The sequence below is a fragment of the Bombina bombina genome, chromosome 1, assembly GCF_027579735.1.
Source record: "Bombina bombina isolate aBomBom1 chromosome 1, aBomBom1.pri, whole genome shotgun sequence".
NCBI classification, from domain to species: Eukaryota; Metazoa; Chordata; class Amphibia; order Anura; family Bombinatoridae; genus Bombina; species Bombina bombina.
The window spans coordinates 326,900,336-326,924,153 of NC_069499.1; the positions used below are offsets into that span (position 1 = coordinate 326,900,336).

The 23,818-nt window shown below is 41.2% G+C and overlaps 1 protein-coding gene across 1 annotated transcript in view; it reads right to left on the reverse strand.

The window, feature by feature from the left end:
• Nucleotides 1–18,065: 18,065 nt before the first annotated feature.
• MAP3K2 (mitogen-activated protein kinase kinase kinase 2) overlaps nt 18,066–23,818 on the reverse strand; it is a gene marked incomplete in the record, with an annotated part of 657,765 nt that continues 652,012 nt past the window's right edge. The window contains 2 exon segments of the mRNA XM_053712317.1: nt 18,066–19,544; nt 20,184–20,361. Of these exon segments, the coding sequence (XP_053568292.1) occupies nt 19,319–19,544; nt 20,184–20,361 (404 nt within the window).

Sequence of the window (23,818 nt, forward strand, 5' to 3'; positions counted from 1 at the left end):
TTTATCTGAATGTAATCACCTACAATTATCAGCCGTATAACTGGTTCCCAAAGACACTTTATGGTTTAATAATCAGCAAGCGTCTTCTTTAATATTAAAATAAAAAAATAAAAAGTTTTTAACTATGATAAAGTGAGATAGGTCTATACATTCAGTGGTTATATACAAGTCAAATATCCACTCAACGGCTTTGACCAAGTAAAATCTAAGGATTAATGGTTGTTCTCAAAATAAGAGCCATTTAAAGAACTTAAAATGTGTAGTTTTCCCTCTGCCATGTGTACAACAGACAAACACAAATGAACAATGGAAACAAGTACATGAGGCACTGGACATCTTAAAAGCAAGTTTCTGGCAGCCTACTGTAAACTGTATTAAATACATTTGCTATTAACGGTGAAAAGGATTCTAAACAGTTCTCTCCTATCTCACCAGTTATTGGAGGTGCCTGAAGTGTCTTTGGTTGGAAAATGCAGGGGCAGTGATCTTGGCACACTGCAGTTTGGCATTACAGCTTTCGGATGTCACTACTAAGAACTGATGAAATGAGGTTATTCACAAAAGATCAGAAGCTTAATTCATCATACACTTGCCAACAGGTAGGCATTGTTTATCTTTACCAAAATGGCTTTGCATACCACTCTTGCATTGCACTGACCAAATGTCACTGTTCATAGTTACGTTATTAAATGCAAAAAATGTCTTTGGCATTTACAAATTAAATATGCCTATAACAGTATGATAAGTGATGTGATCAAACTGGATTTTAAACTTATGTTACCATAATCAGTCATCACTATTCAAAGATAAACAGTGTTGTGTAACTTACAGTAACAAATTCACCATCTTAAAAGGATACGGGTACTTCTGTGCCTTCCTAGCATTGTATAATTTTTACAAAAATGTACAGTATGTATTATTAGACGATGACACTTAATGTCAACATTATCAAAACAATCATTATCAACAGTAGGAATGTATAATATATAGTGATATTCATTTACTATTGGCACTTTGTGTAAATACAAAACAAAACCACAGTTGGCAAACACATAACCAACAAACAATTGCAAATATTTTTATCATGTGAAACGTACCTAAATATGTGTAAATATACATAAGAATAAATCACACTAATTTATACAGATATAATTTAACCTTTTAACTGTCAGAGGGCCAAACACTTCACTTTGAAATTAGCTGATTCAACTGGCAGTGAAGAGGTTAAAGGCACTGATTATAAACTGCTAAAGACCAGAATGGTCATTAATGGCTTTTGAGGCAACCTTTCAGATGCAGATTAAGCACTGTATCTAAAAGCACAATTTGCAAACTAAAAAAAAATAAAGATAAACAAACACCAGTATAATGTAATTCTGTACTAATCCATAAAAAAAATATTTATGCTTACCTGATACATTTCTTTCTTTCCCGACATGGAGAGTCCAGGACGTCATTCCAATTACTAGTGAGATATTCAACTCCTGGCCAGCAGGAGGAGGCAAAGAGCACCCCAGCAAAACTGTTAAAGGGACACTGAACCCTAATTTGTTCTTTCGTGATTCAGATAGAGCATGCAATTTTAAGCAACTTTCTCATTTACTCCTATTATCACATTTTCTTCATTCTCTTGGAATCTTTATTTGAAAAGCAAGTATGTAAGTTTAGATGCCGGCCCATTTTTGGTGAACAACCTGGGTTGTTCTTGCTGATTGGTGGATAAATTCACCCACAGATAAACAAGTGCTGTCCAGCGTCCTGAACTAAAAATTGGATGGCTCCTTAGCTTAGATACCTTCTTTTTCAAATAAAGATAGCAAGAGAACAAAGAAAAATGAATAGGAGAAAATTAGAAAGTTGCTTAAAATTGCATGCACTATCATAATCACGAAAGGAAAAATTTGGGTTCAGTGTCCCTTTAAGTTTAACTTCCCTTACCCATAACCCCCAGTCATTCAGCAGAAGGAAAATGGAAAAAGAAGAAACACAAAGGTGAAAAAGGTGCCTGAGGGTTACTCAAAAAAAACTGCCGAATTATAATGAGAGGGCGGGGTCGTGGACTCTCCATGCCCGGAAAGAAAGAAATTTATCAGGTAAGCATAAATTTATTTTTCTTTCCTATGACATGGAGAGTCCACAACGTCATTCCAATTACTAGTGGGAACCAATACACAATCTAGAGGACACAGAATGAAAAAAGAGGGAGACAAAAAAAGGCAGGAGGACCTAAACAGAAGGCACCACCACTTGAAGAACCTCTCTCCCAAAACAAAAACCTCAGCCGAGGCAAAAATATCAAATTCGTAGAATTTGGAAAAAGTTTGCAAAGCGGATTATGTTGTCACCTTGCAAATCAGTTCTACAGAAGCTACATTTTTAAAGGCCCAAGAAGAGGAGACAGCCCTAATGGAATGAGCTTTAATTCTCTCAGGAGGCAAATGAATCATACTTCTTAACCAGAGGGAAAGAGCAGTAGTGGTCTTCTGACCTTTATGCTTTTCAGAGAAAACAACAAAAAGGGCAGAAGATTGCCTAAAATCTTCAGTAGCTTGAAGGTAAAACTTTATAGCATGCACAACATCCAAAAGACGTTCCTTATGAGAAGAATTAGGACAAAAAGAAGGAACTACAAATTACTGATTAAAGATTAGATCCGACACCACGTTAGGGAGAAAACCCAAATTAGTACGAAGGACCGCCTTATCTGCATGAAAGATAAGATACGGGGAATCACACTGCAGAGCTGAGTGTTCAGAAACTCTGAGAGCAGAAGAAATAGTAAGGAGAAACAAAACCTTCCAAGATAATTTTATATCTTCAACATGCATTGGCTCAAACAGAGTCTGTTGCGAAACTTTAAGCACTAGGTTAAGACTCCAAGGAGGAGCAACAGGTTTAAACACAGGCCCGATTCTTACCAGGGACTGAACAAAAACTTAAACATCCGGCAACTCTTCCAGACCTTTGTGCAAAAGGATAGAAAGAGCAGAAATCTGACCTTCCAGAGTACTGACTGACCAACCTTTCTCCAGGGCATCCTGTAGAAAGGATAAAGTTCTTGGAATCCTCACCCAACTACAAGAAAAACCTTTAATTTCACACCAAAAAAGATATTTACGCCATACCTTATGGGAAATCTTACGAGTAGAAGGTTTACAAGCCTGAAGCATAGTATCAATTAATGCCCTCGAAAAACCTTGTCTAGACAGGACTAGGCGTTCAATCTCCAAGCAGTCAGCTTCAGAGAATCTAGATTTGGATGGAGGAATGGACCCTGAATGAGAAGGTCCTTCCTCAGAGGTAACTTCCAAGGAGTAAGAGATGACATCTTCACCAGATCTGCAAACCAGATTCTGCGAGGCCAGGCAGGAGCTATTAGGATCACAGACGCTCTCTCCTGCTTGATACAAGCAATGACTTGAGGAAAGAAAGCAAAATGAGGACATTTATCAGGGCGGCCTGAGGATCTCTTGACCTTGAACCATACTTTGGAAGCTTGTCGCTCTGACGAGATGCCATCAGATCCAATTCCGGAACCCCCCACATGAGGGTTATCCTGGAGAACACCTCCGGATGGAGAGCACACTCACCGGGATGAAAAGTCGGTATGCTCAGAAAAACCGCCTCCCAGTTGTACACCCCTGAAATGTGGATGGCAGATAGACAATCATAAGCTTCCGCCCACTGCAGAATGCGGGTCACCTCCTTCATAGCCAAGGAACTCAGAGTTCCCCCCTGGTGGTTGATATAAGCCACTGAGGTGATGTTGTCCGACTGGAATTTGATAAATTGGACTAAAGCTAATTGAGCCCATGCTACCAAGGCATTGAAGATTGCTTTCAACTCCAAGATGTTTAAGGGGAGAGGAGACTCCTCCCGAGTTCACAGGCCCTGAACTTTTAAAGAGTCCCAAATTTCTCTCAGCCTAATAGGCTGTCATCCATAGTCAAAATCACACAGGAAGGTTTTAGGAAGCAAGAGTTCCGAGCCAGATTATCCTGTGAAATCCAACACGAGAGAAAGTCTAACAGCTTGTGAACACACATTCAAGGTGCAAGTAGCTGGTTTCAAGCTGCAAACCCTCCGCTTGCTAGGCAGCTAAGGTAACCATCAGGCTACTACAGCTGGCTGTTCTTGATAGGGGATATAGATCTATATATATTTATCCTCTGATAAATCTGAATGGTCTCCGTTCCACTGACGTAGCATGCAAAGTTGCAGAGCTCTCAGATGGAACTGAGCAAAAAGGAATGATGTTCATGGAAGCAATCATCAGACCAATCACCTTCATGCATTGAGCCCCCCTGGGCGAATAGCAGACTGGCGAGGAAGGCACGAAGAAAGAAGATTGGATTTCCTGACATTCGTCAGGAAAATATTCATGGACAGGGAAACTATGATTGTCCCTAAGAAAACACACCCTTGTAGCTGGAACAAGGGAACTCCTTTTCTGAATTAACTTTCGATCCATAGGGACGTAGAAAAGACAACAACCTCTCTGTATGAGATTTTGCTAGATGAAAAGACGCCTGGACCAAGATGTTGCCTAGGTAAGGTGTCACAGCAATTCCCTAGGGTCTGACTACTGCCAAAAGAGCCCCCCAGAACCTATGTAAATATTCTGGGAGCCGTGGCAAGACCAAATGGAAGTGCAACAAACTGGAAATGTTTGTCCAGAAAGGCAAACCTCAGAAAATGGGGATGATCCTTGATGGGAACATGAAGATACACATCCTTCTGGTCTAACTGAACTGGAACAAGCACTCAACCACTCTCTTGTCAGGACTGCAAGAAACTTAAACAGGAAAAACCTGCCCCTGGAAGAATTCTATTCTGAAACCTAGGGATACTATTTCCCCGGTCCCAGGATCTGGGAATTCTTCCTAACCTGAGGAAGGAAATAAATTATGCTTACCTGATAATTTCATTTCCATCTGTATGAGTCCACAGCTGCATTCCTTACTTGTGGGGAATACTAAACTTTGCCACAAGGAGGAGGGAAAGACACCCCAGCAAGGCTTAAATACCTCCCCCACTTCCTCATAACCCCAGTCATTCTGCTGAGGGAACAAGGAACAGTAGGAGAAATATCAGGGTGAAAAAGGTGCCAAAAGAAAAAATTTAAAATTTACGGCCGCCCATCGGAGAACACGGACGGGAGCTGTGGACTCTTCCCATACAGATGGAAATGAAATTATCAAGTAAGCATAATGTATGTTGTCCATCTTAATATGGGAAGAGTCCCATATTTTGGAAAAAGTATGTAAGTATTTTTGAAGGCCCAAGAGGAAACCATTGCTCTTGTAGAATGAGTCGTAATCCTCAGAGGAGGCTTATGTCCCACCATTTCTATGTTAAACGGATGACACTCCTCAGACAAAAAGATAAGGAAGTTGAAGAGGCCCTCTGACCCCTACTCTTTCCGGAAAAGAGAACAAACAGAGAAAGAGGTTTGTCTAATTCCTTCGTGGCCCAAAGATAGAACTCCAAGGCACAAACCACATCCAGAAATAAGATAAACATTGCTTCGACGGAGGATTAGGACATAAGAATGAACCACAATCTCTTGATTGATGTTGCGAATTGACCCAACCTTAGGAAGAAAACCTAACTTGGTTCGTAGAATAGCCTTATCGGCATGAAAAGCCAGATAAGGAGGGGACGCATTGCAAGGCAGCAATCCCAGATACACAACGCGCAGAAGCAATAGTCAGTAGAAAGGAACGTTCCAAGACAACAATTTAATGTCTACTTCATGCATAGGCTCCAACGGAGCCTGTTGCAAAACCTAAAGGACAAGATTTAAACTCCAAGGAGGAGCCTTAGATCTAAACACAGGACTGATCCCAGCAGAGCCTTAACAAATGGCTGCCTTGCAGAAAAGTCCTTCTCCATTTCATCCTGGAGAACAGAGTAAGTAGGTCCTCCACACCTTATGATAGATGCGACGAGCAACCAGCTTAAGAGCTTGAATGAGAGTAAAAATAACTCTCTCATAAAACCCTCTCTTGGCTAGGACCAAGCTCAATCTCCACGCAGTCAGCCTCAGAGAATCTAGACATTGATGAACAAAGAGACCTTGGCCAGCAGATCCCTGCGACAAGGTAACTTCCATGGAGGAGATGATGACTACCCCACTAGATCCGCGAATCATATCCTTCGCGGCCAAAACGGAGCAGTCAGTATCACTGACGCCTGCTTGACTCAAGCCTCTACACTAGGAAGTAGTGGTAACAGTCGAAAAGGATAGATTAAACCTCCAAGGCACCGCTAATGCATCTGTTGGCTCCGCCTGAGGATCCCTGTACCTCGACCCCTATCTGGGTAGCTTGGTATTGAGACGTTACAAGATCTTCCTCTTGCAAATCTCTGCAAACACTCGGGATGGAAAGACCATTCTCCCAGATGAAAGGACTGTCTACTGAAGAAATCCGCTTCTCAGTTGTCCACACTCGGAATGTGGATTGCTGACTGCAAACACTCGTGATGGAAAAACCATTCTCCCAGATGAAAGGATGGTCTGCTGAGGAAATCCGCTTCTCAGTTGTCCACACTTGGAATGTGGATCACTGACAGCGAACAAATGCGAATCTCCCCTACACCAGAATCCAAGAAACTTCTCTCAAAACTAGGGAGCTTCTCGTTCCCCCCTGATGGTTGATGTAAGCCACCGAGGATATATTGTTTGATTGGAATCTGATTAACTGGGACGAACCCAGCAGAGACCGAGCCTTCAGAGCATTGTATATTGCCAGAAGATCAAAAATAAGATCAGGAGGGAGCTTTACCTCCTGAGACAAGAGGCCCTGTGCTTTCCTGGCACCCCAAACAACTCCCCATCCTGACAGACCCGCAACTGTAGTCACAATCACCCAGGATGGTCTCGAGACGGATGTCCCTCAGGACAAGTGATCTGGACAAAACCGCCAAGAGAGTGATTCTCCAGATTGGTTGTCCAGAGAAATCGGTTGAGACAGATCTGAACGATCGCCGTTCCACTAGTTCAGTATGAGCAGTTGCAACAGTCTGAGGTGAAACCTGGCAAAGGAACTGATGTCCAAGCTGGACACCATCAGCTCCATACACCTAGCAACAGATTGCCTTAAGGAGATCTGGAGGGCAAGACATGTTGAAGCTAGCTTGCAACGTCTCTGGTCTGTTAGAAATATTCTCATGTCTATAAAGACTATTATAGTACCCGAGAATTCTACCCTGGTACTTGATAAGGGAAAACTTTCTCTAGATTATCTGCCATCCATGGGATTGAAGAAGACAGAGGCGATATTCCGAATGGTCCACTCTTCGAAAAATTTCTTTAGCTAGACCAAACAGAAAGGCAATAAACTGGAAGTGCTGGTCCAGGAATGCAAACCTTAAAAAATGGAAGTGGTCCTTGAGGATTGGTACGAAAAGGGAGCACCCTTCAGATCTATCATGGTCATGAACTACCCCTCTCAAACGAGGGGAAGAATGGACCTTATTGGCTCTATCTTAAACGAGGGGGACATTTAAAACCAGCTTAAGTACTTTAGGTCCAGAATCAGACTGAAAGTTCCCTCCTTCCAAGGGGCCACAAAAAGGTTTGAATAGTATCCCAAACCTCTCACTGCGATAGGCACCGGGACAATAACTCCTAGAGAACAGATCCCGTACACACCCCAGAAAGGCTTCCCTCCTTTTTGGTCAGGAAGACAGGAGGAATCTGCCCTTGGGTGGCTGAGACTTGAAACCTATCTTGTAACCCTGAGCTATGACCTCTAGGACCCATGGATCCTGCACGTCCCTGAACCAAGCGACTGAAAAGAGCGACATATTGCCCCCTACACGTTCCAGAAGAGGACCAGGGACCGCCCATTCATGCCGAAGTAGACTTGGCGGGTTTCTTGCTCGGCTTGTATTTATTCCAGAACTGAGCCGGCTTAAAATAGTTCGGTATTTACTTTGGCTTAGCGGAGGACTGCTGACATGGGCTTTATCAGAACGAAAATAGTTCAAATACTCTTGCGGTAGGAGGGCCCCCTTGCCCCCTGTGACCGTGGAGATAAGTTGAGTCCAGGCCTGGACCAGACAAAATCATTCCCTTAAAGGGAGGGGAAGAAGTCTAGACTTAGAAGTCATATCCGCAGACCATGACTTAAGTCAGAGCCCGACGGGCCTGAACATAAAAAGCTGAAGCCATAGCATTCAAGCGAAAAAACTGCCTAATAGCAGCACAGTTGTGACAGGCTCATCAGGCATCATTTACAACCATGACACTGACATTCATTCACAGACAATCATTATGATTGTTTGTGAATGAATGTCAATATGTAATGTATAGTTTGTAGGAGGCATGGCATGACAGCACAGTACAGTGTGTGTGTGTATATATATATATATATATATACACTGTATATATATATCCTGTATTAGGCTACAATGTGTGATTTTGTAAAATTTTGGGATGGTGGTGTGCCACAGGATTTTTTAATGTAAAAAAAGTGTGCCACGGCAAAAAAAAGGTTGCAAATCACTGATCTAGAGAATACGTCTAGAAAAAGTTATTGCAGAAAGGCAGGATAAATTATATAAGGTAGACACTCAACCATTGTGTCAAACTTAAGCTCAGTTATTTAAAAATAACGGCTATTATATAAACTACCCAAGTCTAAGCTAATTCTCTGCCGTTACAGTACATGAATTAACTGCATATATTCCCACACACATGCTTAGAACCAACAGCTCTAGATTATTTCTAAGCTGTGAACCGCAAATTCGGCTAAATACAGCAGCATTAAAGGAACTCCAGCGCCCCAAACTGAATGGTGCGCCTATATTATGTGCTGCAAGCCAAGCACCATATTTTTACAAGCGCTCCAGGTGTGGACAAGCACCACTAGTGTGTGCTGCTCCTATACTATATGCTGCGAATGCAGCCATATACATTGCAAATGTGGGCAATTTCACCATTGCTTTAATACACAATTGATCCCACTAGGTACAGTGTCTATACTGAGAGCTGCGAAAGAAGCCATTTATCAGCGCCACAGTAACACACGCACCACAACCGTGGTCTGCTATTGTGTGCTGCGAAATACACTGTGTAGCTATGAGGCCTAGAACCATTCCCGGTAATTTCAGATATGGCCGTTATACAACAGGTGCCATCAACAGTTTCATCCCTCACACCAACAGAGGGATATGCCAAATATAAGCCCTCAGATCACTATAAGGACCGTAAAAACGTCCGGAGAAGGGTAGATAAGTGAGAAATAAAGTAAAGTCATAATACTCTCTCACACACCATAAAAACAGGGTTAGCAAAATAAATACTCTACTATGGAAGCGGCAAAATTTACCTTTGTAGCTGCTCTGCCGCAATAAAACTGAACAACAGTAATATAAAGTAATAATGAGAATCCCTTCAGGAGATAACAGGTCCCACTAGGTCCCTGATCTTCCAGTCCTGTCTTCTATAAATCTTCCTGTAAAAACAGAATTTATGTTTACCTGATAAATTTCTTTCTCCAACGGTGTGTCCGGTCCACGGCGTCATCCTTACTTGTGGGATATTCTCTTCCCCAACAGGAAATGGCAAAGAGCCCAGCAAAGCTGGTCACATGATCCCTCCTAGGCTCCGCCTACCCCAGTCATTCGACCGACGTTAAGGAGGAATATTTGCATAGGAGAAACCATATGGTACCGTGGTGACTGTAGTTAAAGAAAATAAAATATCAGACCTGATTAAAAAAACCAGGGCGGGCCGTGGACCGGACACACCGTTGGAGAAAGAAATTTATCAGGTAAACATAAATTCTGTTTTCTCCAACATCGGTGTGTCCGGTCCACGGCGTCATCCTTACTTGTGGGAACCAATACCAAAGCTTTAGGACACGGATGAAGGGAGGGAGCAAATCAGGTCACCTAAATGGAAGGCACCACGGCTTGCAAAACCTTTCTCCCAAAAATAGCCTCAGAAGAAGCAAAAGTATCAAACTTGTAAAATTTGGTAAAAGTGTGCAGTGAAGACCAAGTCGCTGCCCTACATATCTGATCAACAGAAGCCTCGTTCTTGAAGGCCCATGTGGAAGCCACAGCCCTAGTGGAATGAGCTGTGATTCTTTCGGGAGACTGCCGGACGGCAGTCTCGTAAGCCAATCTGATGATGCTTTTAATCCAAAAAGAGAGAGAGGTAGAAGTTGCTTTTTGACCTCTCCTTTTACCTGAATAAACAACAAACAAGGAAGATGTTTGTCTAAAATCCTTTGTAGCATCTAAATAGAATTTTAGAGCGCGAACAACATCCAAATTGTGCAACAAACGTTCCTTCTTTGAAACTGGTTTTGGACACAGAGAAGGTACGATAATCTCCTGGTTAATGTTTTTGTTAGAAACAACTTTTGGAAGAAAACCAGGTTTAGTACGTAAAACCACCTTATCTGCATGGAACACCAGATAAGGAGGAGAACACTGCAGAGCAGATAATTCTGAGACTCTTCTAGCAGAAGAAATCGCAACTAAAAACAAAACTTTCCAAGATAATAACTTAATATCAACGGAATGTAAGGGTTCAAACGGAACCCCCTGAAGAACTGAAAGAACTAAATTGAGACTCCAAGGAGGAGTCAAAGGTTTGTAAACAGGCTTGATTCTAACCAGAGCCTGAACAAAGGCTTGAACATCTGGCACAGCTGCCAGCTTTTTGTGAAGTAATACCGACAAGGCAGAAATCTGTCCCTTCAGGGAACTTGCAGATAATCCTTTTTCCAATCCTTCTTGAAGGAAGGATAGAATCCTAGGAATCTTAACCTTGTCCCAAGGGAATCCTTTAGATTCACACCAACAGATATATTTTTTCCAAATTTTGTGGTAAATCTTTCTAGTCACAGGCTTTCTGGCCTGAACAAGAGTATCGATCACAGAATCTGAGAATCCTCGCTTCGATAAAATCAAGCGTTCAATCTCCAAGCAGTCAGCTGGAGTGAAACCAGATTCGGATGTTCGAACGGACCCTGAACAAGAAGGTCTCGTCTCAAAGGTAGCTTCCAAGGTGGAGCCGATGACATATTCACCAGATCTGCATACCAAGTCCTGCGTGGCCACGCAGGAGCTATCAAGATCACCGACGCCCTCTCCTGCTTGATCCTGGCTATCAGCCTGGGGATGAGAGGAAATGGCGGGAACACATAAGCTAGTTTGAAGGTCCAAGGTGCTACTAGTGCATCCACTAGAGCCGCCTTGGGATCCCTGGATCTGGCCCCGTAGCAAGGAACTTTGAAGTTCTGACGAGAGGCCATCAGATCCATGTCTGGAATGCCCCACAGGTGAGTGACTTGGGCAAAGATTTCCGGATGGAGTTCCCACTCCCCCGGATGCAATGTCTGACGACTCAGAAAATCCGCTTCCCAATTTTCCACTCCTGGGATGTGGATAGCAGACAGGTGGCAGGAGTGAGACTCCGCCCAAAGAATAATTTTGGTTACTTCTTCCATCGCTAGGGAACTCCTTGTTCCCCCCTGATGGTTGATGTACGCAACAGTCGTCATGTTGTCTGATTGAAACCGTATGAACCTGGTCCTCGCAAGCTGGGGCCAGGCCTGGAGCGCATTGAATATCGCTCTCAGTTCCAGAATATTTATCGGTAGAAGAGATTCTTCCCGAGACCAAAGACCCTGAGCTTTCAGGGATCCCCAGACCGCGCCCCAGCCTATCAGACTGGCGTCGGTCGTGACAATGACCCACTCTGGTCTGTGGAACATCATCCCTTGAGACAGATTGTCCAGGGACAGCCACCAACGGAGTGAGTCTCTGGTCCTCTGATTTACTTGTATCTTCGGAGACAAGTCTGTATAGTCCCCATTCCACTGACTGAGCATGCACAGTTGTAATGGTCTTAGATGAATGCGCGCAAAAGGAACTATGTCCATCGCCGCCACCATCAACCCGATCACTTCCATGCACTGAGCTATGGAAGGAAGAGGAACGGAATGAAGTATCCGACAAGAGTCCAGAAGCTTTGTTTTTCTGGCCTCTGTTAGAAAGATCCTCATTTCTAAGGAGTCTATAATTGTTCCCAAGAAGGGAACCCTTGTTGACGGGGATAGAGAACTCTTTTCCACGTTCACTTTCCAGCCGTGAGATCTGAGAAAGGCCAGGACAATGTCCGTGTGAGCCTTTGCTTGAGGAAGGGACGACGCTTGAATCAGAATGTCGTCCAGGTAAGGTACTACTGCAATGCCCCTTGGTCTTAGCACCGCTAGAAGGGACCCTAGTACCTTTGTGAAAATCCTTGGAGCAGTGGCTAATCCGAAAGGAAGCGCCACGAACTGGTAATGTTTGTCCAGGAATGCAAACCTTAGGAACCGATGATGTTCCTTGTGGATAGGAATATGTAGATACGCATCCTTTAAATCCACCGTGGTCATAAATTGACCTTCCTGGATGGAAGGAAGGATAGTTCGAATGGTTTCCATCTTGAACGATGGGACCTTGAGAAATTTGTTTAAGATCTTGAGATCTAGGATTGGTCTGAACGTTCCCTCTTTTTTGGGAACTATGAACAGATTGGAGTAGAACCCCATCCCTTGTTCTCTTAATGGAACAGGATGAATCACTCCCATTTTTAACAGGTCTTCTACACAATGTAAGAACGCCTGTCTTTTTATGTGGTCTGAAGACAACTGCGACTTGTGGAACCTCCCCCTTGGGGGAAGTCCCTTGAATTCCAGAAGATAACCCTGGGAGACTATTTCTAGCGCCCAAGGATCCAGAACATCTCTTGCCCAAGCCTGAGCGAAGAGAGAGAGTCTGCCCCCCACCAGATCCGGTCCCGGATCGGGGGCCAATATTTCATGCTGTCTTGGTAACAGTGGCAGGTTTCTTGGCCTGCTTTCCCTTGTTCCAGCCTTGCATTGGTCTCCAAGCTGGCTTGGCCTGAGAAGTATTACCCTCTTGCTTAGAGGACGTAACACCTTGGGCTGGTCCGTTTTTACGAAAGGGACGAAAATTAGGTCTATTTTTTGCCTTGAAGGGCCGATCCTGAGGAAGGGCGTGGCCCTTACCCCCAGTGATATCAGAGATAATCTCTTTCAAGTCAGGACCAAACAGCGTTTTCCCCTTGAAAGGAATGTTTAGTAGCTTGTTCTTGGAAGACGCATCAGCCGACCAAGATTTCAACCAAAGCGCTCTGCGCGCCACAATAGCAAACCCAGAGTTCTTAGCCGCTAACTTAGCCAATTGCAAAGAGGCGTCTAGAGTGAAAGAATTAGCCAATTTGAGAGCATTGATTCTGTCCATAATCTCCTCATAAGGAGGAGAGTCACTATCGAGCACCTTAAGCAGTTCATCAAACCAGAAATATGCGGCTGTAGTGACAGGGACAATGCATGAAATGGGTTGTAGAAGGTAACCCTGCTGAACAAACATCTTTTTAAGCAAACCTTCTAATTTTTTATCCATAGGATCTTTGAAAGCACAACTATCCTCTATGGGAATAGTGGTGCGTTTGTTTAAAGTAGAAACCGCTCCCTCGACCTTGGGGACTGACTGCCATAAGTCCTTTCTGGGGTCGACCATAGGAAACAATTTTTTAAATATGGGGGGAGGGACGAAAGGAATACCGGGCCTTTCCCATTCTTTATTAACAATGTCCGCCACCCGCTTGGGTATAGGAAAAGCTTCTGGGAGCCCCGGCACCTCTAGGAACTTGTCCATTTTACATAGTTTCTCTGGGATGACTAAATTTTCACAATCATCCAGAGTGGATAATACCTCCTTAAGCAAAATGCGGAGATGTTCCAATTTAAATTTAAATGTAATCACATCAGATTCAGCCTGCTGAGAAATGTTCCCTAAATCAGTAATTTCTCCCTCAGACAAAACCTCCCTGGCCCCCTCAGATTGGGTTAGGGGCCCTTCAGAGATATTAATATCAGCGTCGTCATGCTCTTCAGTAACTAAAACAGAGCAGCCACGCTTACGCTGACAAGGGTTCATTTTGGCTAAAATGTTTTTGACAGAATTATCCATTACAGCCGTTAATTGTTGCATAGTAAGGAGAATTGGCGCGCTAGATGTACTAGGGGCCTCCTGAGTGGGCAAGACTCGTGTAGACGAAGGAGGGAATGATGCAGTACCATGCTTACTCCCCTCACTTGAGGAATCATCTTGGGCATCATTGTCATTATCACATAAATCACATTTATTTAAATGAATAGGAATTCTGGCTTCCCCACATTCAGAACACAGTCTATCTGGTAGTTCAGACATGTTAAACAGGCATAAACTTGATCAGAAAGTACAAAAAAACGTTTTAAAATAAAACCGTTACTGTCACTTTAAATTTTAAACTGAACACACTTTATTACTGCAATTGCGAAAAAACATGAAGGAATTGTTCAAAATTCACCAAATTTTCACCACAGCGTCTTAAAGCCTTGAAAATATTGCACACCAATTTTGGAAGCTTTAACCCTTAAAATAACGGAACCGGAGCCGTTTTAAGCTTTAAACCCCTTTACAGTCCCTGGTATCTGCTTTGCTGAGACCCAACCAAACCCAAAGGGGAATACGATACCAAATGACGCCTTCAGAAGTCTTTTATAAGTATCAGAGCTCCTCTCACATGCGACTGCATGCATGCCTCTCAAAAACAAGTGCGCAACACCGGCGCGAAAATGAGACTCTGCCTATGCTTTGGGAAAGCCCCTAAAGAATAAGGTGTCTAAAACAGTGCCTGCCGATATTATTAAATCAAAATACCCAGAATAAATGATTCCTCAAGGCTAAATAAGTGTTAATATCAATCGATTTAGCCCAAAAAAAGTCTACAGTTTAAATAAGCCCTTGTGAAGCCCTTATTTACAATCGTAATAAACATGGCTTACCGGATCCCATAGGGAAAATGACAGCTTCCAGCATTACATCGTCTTGTTAGAATGTGTCATACCTCAAGCAGCAAGAGACTGCAAACTGTTCCCCCAACTGAAGTTAATTGCTCTCAACAGTCCTGTGTGGAACAGCCATGGATTTTAGTTACGGTTGCTAAAATCATTTTCCTCATACAAACAGAATTCTTCATCTCTTTTCTGTTTCTGAGTAAATAGTACGTACCAGCACTATTTGAAAATAACAAACTCTTGATTGAATAATGAAAAACTACAGTTAAACACTAAAAAACTCTAAGCCATCTCCGTGGAGATGTTGCCTGTACAACGGCAAAGAGAATGACTGGGGTAGGCGGAGCCTAGGAGGGATCATGTGACCAGCTTTGCTGGGCTCTTTGCCATTTCCTGTTGGGGAAGAGAATATCCCACAAGTAAGGATGACGCCGTGGACCGGACACACCTATGTTGGAGAAATATATATGAAAAGGACTTACCCTCCAGGGTCTTCTGTTGTCGAGCAGTCACAGAAGCTTCAGGTTTGAAAGCCCACTCTGAAAGCTGACAGGGACCTGAGGAAAAAGAAAGAGCAGAGTAACCAACCCTGGCTTTCTATGAAGGGGTAGCAATAATGTGAGATAAAAAGCAAAGACAACCTTGTCACTTTCTAACTGCTAACAGCCACCATTACTCTTACTAAAGAGATTGACATGGACACAGCATATCCTCCTAATCCATGCTTGCAAGGAAAAGTACCCATTAAAGGATTAAATATCTTCAGATATCGTCTTCGCACATCCTCCATTGATAGAGGCAAAGAGAATGACTGGGGGTTACGGGTAAAGAAAGTTACACTTAACAGCTTTGCTCGGGTGCTCTTTGCCTCCTCCTGCGGACCAGGAGTTGAATATCCCACTAGTAATTGGAATTACGTTGTGGACTCTTCATGTCATAGGAAAGAAATAGAGTGTATTAACATGTCTGTGTTTTCACACATTTTCCATCTTCTTATAGTAATCAGAGAATTTGCAGTGTGTTATATTTCATATCTCATGCTGGATATATTCAGTGGCAACTGGGAAATCTAATTTATTATAATAAATAATTTAATCTACTACAAGAGGGTAAAAAAACTAACAACACACCACCATCCAATTAATGGCCATTATCAAACGGTAAAAAATAAATAAATTGTAAAACATTTGAAATAATCAAATTAATGTCACGTGAAATCTTGTAATGTTGAATCTCAATGTACAGCTAATGTCTTTTAGCATGAAAAATGATTATATATTAGACAACAAAGAGACTTAAGGAATGTTGATGGTCTAAAGACAGTTTGTGGTGGGATATACACAATTCACTATTTCAGTGGAAAACAAAATAAGGGAACATAATATTTTATGTTCAATTATTAGCTAACGCTAAAAGAAATTAAATAAGGCTTGTATAAAGATGGTGGTGTATGCCAAGATCCTGGCACATTTTAATTCTGCTAAAATGTAATAAGGTATTTTATATGGATAACATCTTCTTAGACCTTTATAAACCAGGCAGTTTCATCAATAATGGCAATGGCAGGGTAAGGTTCCAAACACACACAAAAACACAAGTAGCCTGTGTGAAAGCAAGTGAAGAGCAATATTCTTAGCTATGTAAGTCATTTCAACAAGATGTTAATGCCAAAAGCAAAATTTAACTTATCTGTATTCCTTTAAATGCTCGGTAGTTAGTACCACACAACTTGCTAGCAAATCGTTACTTTTTTTCTTGTTGAAATTTTACATTAATACAAACTTCCAATTTCAAATTGACCTCTCTCACTTTGCTCCTTTCCATAAGGGTATACGAAGATAGGCTCAGTGCTTGTGTATAGGGGAGTGTGCATGTGTCTTGGATCATTTGTGATTGCTGCAGTGTATATAGTAATATCATAGAAGCAACATACACAGCAGGTGTGCACAAAAGCTAGCGCTCCCAAGTGTGATCAGTTGATCACAAGACCCATGTGATTTCCCATTCTCCTCTCAGTCATTAATAATAGTATGGACTCAAGTTAAAAGTACTGAAGAAATGTGAAAGTGTTTTGCATGCGTATCTACACCATTACTGTGGCTTTTTTTTTAATATTTTTTTTTAAGTGATTTGGCACAAGAATATTAGCCCATGTGTTAAAAGTAGATAAATTAAGCTCAGATTTTCTTAATTAGCAACTACTTAAGTGGATAACATATTTCACAAAAAAAGAAAACCCTGTTGCACTAAAGTACAGGCACTCCAGGCTGTAGATGGAGGCTGCAAAAAGACACTGCTGCTTTGATACAAGGGAACCCCCACAACTGTGCCTTCACGTTCTACTACTCTCACATACTGTTTTGATGTCTTCTATCCATAGATAGATCTCATTTTGTGTTAGTTCTCTTTATTAAACAGTGCTTCTAGCTATTACACAGCTATCATTTTTACACACTAACAGAGTATTACCCTTGGCTGAAGGACTGCACTCTACAGCTCCCTCTAGAGATTGCTTGTAGAACACTGCTACACACACTGCTGCCACATAGTGATCAAAGGGATAAAAAGGTAAAAAATAAAATGACATAGGTGCCTTTCAATGTGAAATAGAAGCATGTTTGCATTATACTTTCATTAGCAAATATGCTTCTAGTAAATGTTTTTACTGTTTTTGCATGGCATAATCCATGCAGCAGTATTTACCACACGTTCTCAGAGAGCTGGCGGTGGAGTGCATTGAGTCAAAAGACATCATTTGTGCCACTGCTGACTCTATGAGCAGGATATTCACCATAAGCATTTTTGCTAATGAAATTATTTTGCAAAAATGCTATTTCACACTGAAACATACCCATGCACATTTCTTTTTTTACCTTTCTATCCTTTAAGACACATGCACACTCCTGAGTCTACTTTCAGTATGCCCTCATGAAAGGGGGCTGAGTTTTAGCTAACCTGACCAAGCAAAACTTTATTTTTTAAATAAGAATATACAAAGCAAGAGAAGCCATTTTAAATAAACTAAACTGGCCATGTTTTGTGAATACCATCTATAAGAATTTACACTATAACAGTTTTCTCCCTAATTCTGATGGCCTGGATATACTAAAATTACTTAAAATTTGTTATTCACCAAACATGCATAACTTTACAAAGAAACGTGTACTAAACGTTTACAATTAATCAATATTGTTGGTGGTATTTCCTATTTTGTGTTTTCTTTATTTTTAAACATTTTTTAACTTTAGATTTTAGACAAGGGGAGTGTATATCAACCCATGGTTTTTAAAATACAAAATGTGATTCATTACTCAAACAGAGATATTAATGTAATAAAAGCTTTCTAAAAGTTTGCATGGTTAAAACATGCTGGTTTGGTGGCAACTTATTATATATACTGAAGCTGATTGTAAAGTTAAAAAGGATGGAATAAAAAGCACCATAACTGTGTACCAAAGTTAAAAAGAGAGTGCTAGTACTTTTTATGCATTATTTTCTATATGTGCAACTGCAAAAGTGCCTTAAGACTAACCAGAGAACAGCATACACAACGGAAAAGAGATTGCAATCATGATTCAAACAAAGCTCTTTAACTGAAATTACAGTATTGTTGCTGCAGAAAAGCCCAAATACATACATCAATCACTCAAGTTTATGGAACAAACAAAATAATCCCAATAGTTCCCTAATTCTGTTCAAGGATTTTTGTTATTAAAGTGTCCTAACAGTTGTTGCACTCACAAGGGTGATAGACATAGAGGCTTTTCTTAAGTGTCTATAATCTCTGTACCATATTGGCTGATTTCTTAAGTAGGCAGCTGAAAATTGAAATTATAATCATGTCCTGCAATCTTTCATGTTAAACCACAATCACTTCTCAAGAATTCCAAAACTAGGATGAAACAGATACACCCTTAAAATTCAGATTTACAGCCCAAATGCTATCCACAACTAAAAAAAAATAAAAAATCAAGAACACTAGAACAAAACAAAAAAAATCTTAACTGGATAAAAAAAATCTCAAATTGCAAGCAATGAACAAGCAAGCGCATGAATTGCCAGAAATTAACTGAGCTGCCTCAGGCTGATGGGTGTATATGTATTCTTCACAACCATCATTTCATCCTGTACCAGGTGGTCCCTATTTTTCAAGGAAGAATGAAAATGTAATAAAGTGCTTGGTCTGGGTGAACCGTATCAATACCTTGTATAGAAATAAGTTCCAAGCTCAGTTAAAAGTCCTCACTACACCCCCAACTAAAACATTGAGCTCCAGTCTTGTTTGAGGAACAGATAGATATCGAGAGATAGCAAAAGTATAGCACACATCTCTCTTGTCATCCAATGATATCTCTGGTTTGTCTTTTTTTAATTTTTTTAAAGTGCCGTCGCCTTTGGAAGGAAGTAAACACAGCAGTTTGCAGTTTGATGGATAGAGGCCGCTAGTGATACTGGGCAAACGTATGCCTCAAAAGTTCGTCTGCTGAGGGTCTAAGTTTGGCATCTACAAAAATCCTTTTCAGGAAATCCCGACAATGCTCTGACACATGGGCTGGAAGCTGTGGGTTGGTGGGCTGAGTAGCGATTTTGAAGATTGCCGCCATTGACTCAAACTCTGCCCAAGGAGGTTTTTCAGTTAGCATTTCCACAACTGTGCACCCTACGCTCCTGAGACAAAATAGACAAAATCACTTTTAGAACAGAGGTAAAAATATGCATCAAAAGATGTGTTGACCATAAAAAAATATTAAATGAAGAAATAAGTAACCTAGATTTGGTACTAGCAATTTAAACATTTTTAGTTTTTTAACAGAATACTTCATATAAAAAGAAAGAGAAAGACAATTTATTCCTATGAAAGTGACACTCAAAGTAACTTATGATTCAGAAAGAGCAGCAGTTTTAAGACACTTTCCAATTTACTTCCATTATCACATTTTTCACAATCTTTTAATATACACACTTTCTGGGGAACAAGATCCTACTGAGCATGTGCACAAGCTCACAGGGTTCATGTATACTAGTCTGTAATTGGTTGATGTTTGTCACGTTATACAGGGGGCCGGAAAATGGGAAAAAAAAAATGTTAGGGAAAATAAAAATCGACTGCTTATTTAAAATTCAAAGTAGGTGTTAAAACATTGTATTTTTATTATGCACTTGTTAATTATGCAATTGTACTGCATTGAGTGGTCCTTTAAAGGTATTAACTTTTTAAATCTCTTGCAGTTCAATTTTGTAGGAGTTTGAAAATGCTGGATATTGGGTCATTATGGACAACCGATGCCTGCTCCCCTCAATACTTACCAAATGTCTGCTTTTCTCCCATAACCCTCTCCACTGATAACTTCTGGACTCATCCAGTAAGGTGTACCGGTGACTGACTTTATCCCTGTGCCCGAGAGGCAGATCGTCTGAAGTCGTTTACTGGCACCAAAATCTCCTAGTTTCACATTGCCTGAGGAGTCTCGCAAAATATTTGCACCTACAAGAGAGATAAATAGATACTAAAGCAAAGCATAAGTTACATATATTCACTCTGTTCCCTAAGTAGCACTCCTCAAACAAACATTCCACATTAGGGAGGGCACACACACCTCTTCCTTTTTAGGCAGTCTTCTAATTACTTGCTGCCTGACACTATTCTTTTACAGACCATAACATCTGGTCGTGTTGATATAGAATAACATATCAGCCAAGACTAAATGTTTTTAAAACACTAACGCTTGTTTGCTGAAATTGTTTTTCATTATCCAAACTCCACCCACAATTTCCTTTCTTAGAGGAGTCAGTCTAGGCTTGAGTGCAGACAAAAGGTTATAATAATATTATAAAATGCAGTTGTTAGCAATTAAAGCCATTTAGGGAACGATGTGTAGCAGGGATAGCTTTCAGAAGTTAGCAGGGTGCATTATAAGTTCTAAGAATTACAAAAAACACAATTTCCTGAGCTTACTTACAATAAAGGGGCAAATTAAATATTGAAAGTATATATAAAGTATTATTCGCTAAACACCTTGAGTTTAAATACAAAGTGTTTGTGTAAAGGGGGAGTATAAGTAATGCTTGCTACTTATTGAACTGAACCAATAATGTACAGTAGGATTTATAATTTCTTATTATCTTGGTTCACCACATGAGAAATCACAGATGAACTACCACCAAACCAGTAAATACAAGAGCAAGAAGAAAAAAAAAAAAAAAAAAAAAAGGAAAAAAAAAAAAAGGAAAAAAAATCAGATCAAGCAAATCATGCTAAAACATTGATTTTTATTAGAAGTGACACAGAACCATGCTGCAAAATCTAGTATCCGCTTATGCATATCAAACATGTGATACATACTCCAGACAGCTGCTCTGCATAGGTCACCATAAAACAAACTGCCCAAGCCAAATAAACCTTTAGCCTCTTTAGAACAAGCACCGTCTACTGAAATAAAGACAATATAAAGAATAATTCACCAGGAAACCTTATTTAATGTCATACAGTACATCCTTTTGTGATGTCCATGAAGATAGACAAAGAGCCAGACAAGTCTGCCTTAATCTTTCTTCCATTGAGATTCCAAAGACAGAGAAACATAACAGCTTTAAGGGACACTCAAAATTAAACTTTCATGATTCAGATAGAGGATGCAATTATAAACAACTTTCCCTTTTACCTCCATTAACAAAATGTGCACACTTTTTATACTTACAATTTTTGAGTCACCAGCTCCTACTGAGCATGTGCAAGAATTCACAGAATATACGTATATGCATTTGTGATTTGCTGATGGCTGTCACATAATACAGGAGTAGTGGACATGACTATGAATTTTGTCAGAAAAAAAATCTAATCATTTGATTTCAGACTAAGTGCTTTTGTATTGCCTTTTTATTGTGCATTTGTTGATTATGCAAATCTACTGTATTTACTGGTCCTTAAACCACTTCACTCATCTGGACATGTAAAGTAGCCATGCGTTACTTTGGCTACCGTAGCAGTGGTGACTGTAGTTTACAAAAATAAATTTAAACCTGACCAAACGCCAGGGTGGGCCGTGGACCGGATACACCGTAGGAGAAAGAAATTTATCAGGTAAACATAAATTCTGTTTACCTGATAAATTTCTTTCTCCAACGGTGTGTCCGGTCCACGGCGTCATCCTTACTTGTGGGATATTCTCCTCCCCAACAGGAAATGGCAAAGAGCCCAGCAAAGCTGGTCACATGATCCCTCCTAGGCTCCGCCTACCCCAGTCATTCGACCGACGTTAAGGAGGAATAATAGCATAGGAGAAACCATATGGTACCGTGGTGACTGTAGTTAAAGAAAATAAATTATCAGACCTGATTAAAAAACCAGGGCGGGCCGTGGACCGGACACACCGTTGGAGAAAGAAATTTATCAGGTAAACATAAATTCTGTTTTCTCCAACATAGGTGTGTCCGGTCCACGGCGTCATCCTTACTTGTGGGAACCAATACCAAAGCTTTAGGACACGGATGAAGGGAGGGAGCAAATCAGGTCACCTAAATGGAAGGCACCACGGCTTGCAAAACCTTTCTCCCAAAAATAGCCTCAGAAGAAGCAAAAGTATCAAACTTGTAAAATTTGGTAAAAGTGTGCAGTGAAGACCAAGTCGCTGCCCTACATATCTGATCAACAGAAGCCTCGTTCTTGAAGGCCCATGTGGAAGCCACAGCCCTAGTGGAATGAGCCGTGATTCTTTCGGGAGGCTGCCGTCCGGCAGTCTCGTAAGCCAACCTGATGATGCTTTTAATCCAAAAAGAGAGAGAGGTAGAAGTTGCTTTTTGACCTCTCCTTTTACCTGAATAAACAACAAACAGGGAAGATGTTTGTCTAAAATCCTTTGTAGCATCTAAATAGAATTTTAGAGCGCGAACAACATCCAAATTGTGCAACAAGCGTTCCTTCTTTGAAACTGGTTTCGGACACAGAGAAGGTACGATAATCTCCTGGTTAATGTTTTTGTTAGAAACAACTTTTGGAAGAAAACCAGGTTTAGTACGTAAAACCACCTTATCTGCATGGAACACCAGATAAGGAGGAGAACACTGCAGAGCAGATAATTCTGAAACTCTTCTAGCAGAAGAAATTGCAACTAAAAACAAAACTTTCCAAGATAATAACTTAATATCAACGGAATGTAAGGGTTCAAACGGAACCCCCTGAAGAACTGAAAGAACTAGATTGAGACTCCAAGGAGGAGTCAAAGGTTTGTAAACAGGCTTGATTCTAACCAGAGCCTGAACAAAGGCTTGAACATCTGGCACAGCTGCCAGTTTTTTGTGAAGTAACACCGACAAGGCAGAAATCTGTCCCTTCAGGGAACTTGCCGACAATCCCTTTTCCAATCCTTCTTGAAGGAAGGATAGAATCCTAGGAATCTTAACCTTGTCCCAAGGGAATCCTTTAGATTCACACCAACAGATATATTTTTTCCAAATTTTGTGGTAAATCTTTCTAGTTACAGGCTTTCTGGCCTGAACAAGAGTATCGATAACAGAATCTGAGAAACCTCGCTTCGATAAAATCAAGCGTTCAATCTCCAAGCAGTCAGCTGGAGTGAAACCAGATTCGGATGTTCGAACGGACCCTGAACAAGAAGGTCTCGTCTCAAAGGTAGCTTCCAAGGTGGAGCCGATGACATATTCACCAGATCTGCATACCAAGTCCTGCGTGGCCACGCAGGAGCTATCAAGATCACCGACGCCCTCTCCTGATTGATCCTGGCTACCAGCCTGGGGATGAGAGGAAACGGCGGGAACACATAAGCTAGTTTGAAGGTCCAAGGTGCTACTAGTGCATCCACTAGAGCCGCCTTGGGATCCCTGGATCTGGACCCGTAGCAAGGAACTTTGAAGTTCTGACGAGAGGCCATCAGATCCATGTCTGGAATGCCCCAAAGTTGAGTGACTTGGGCAAAGATTTCCGG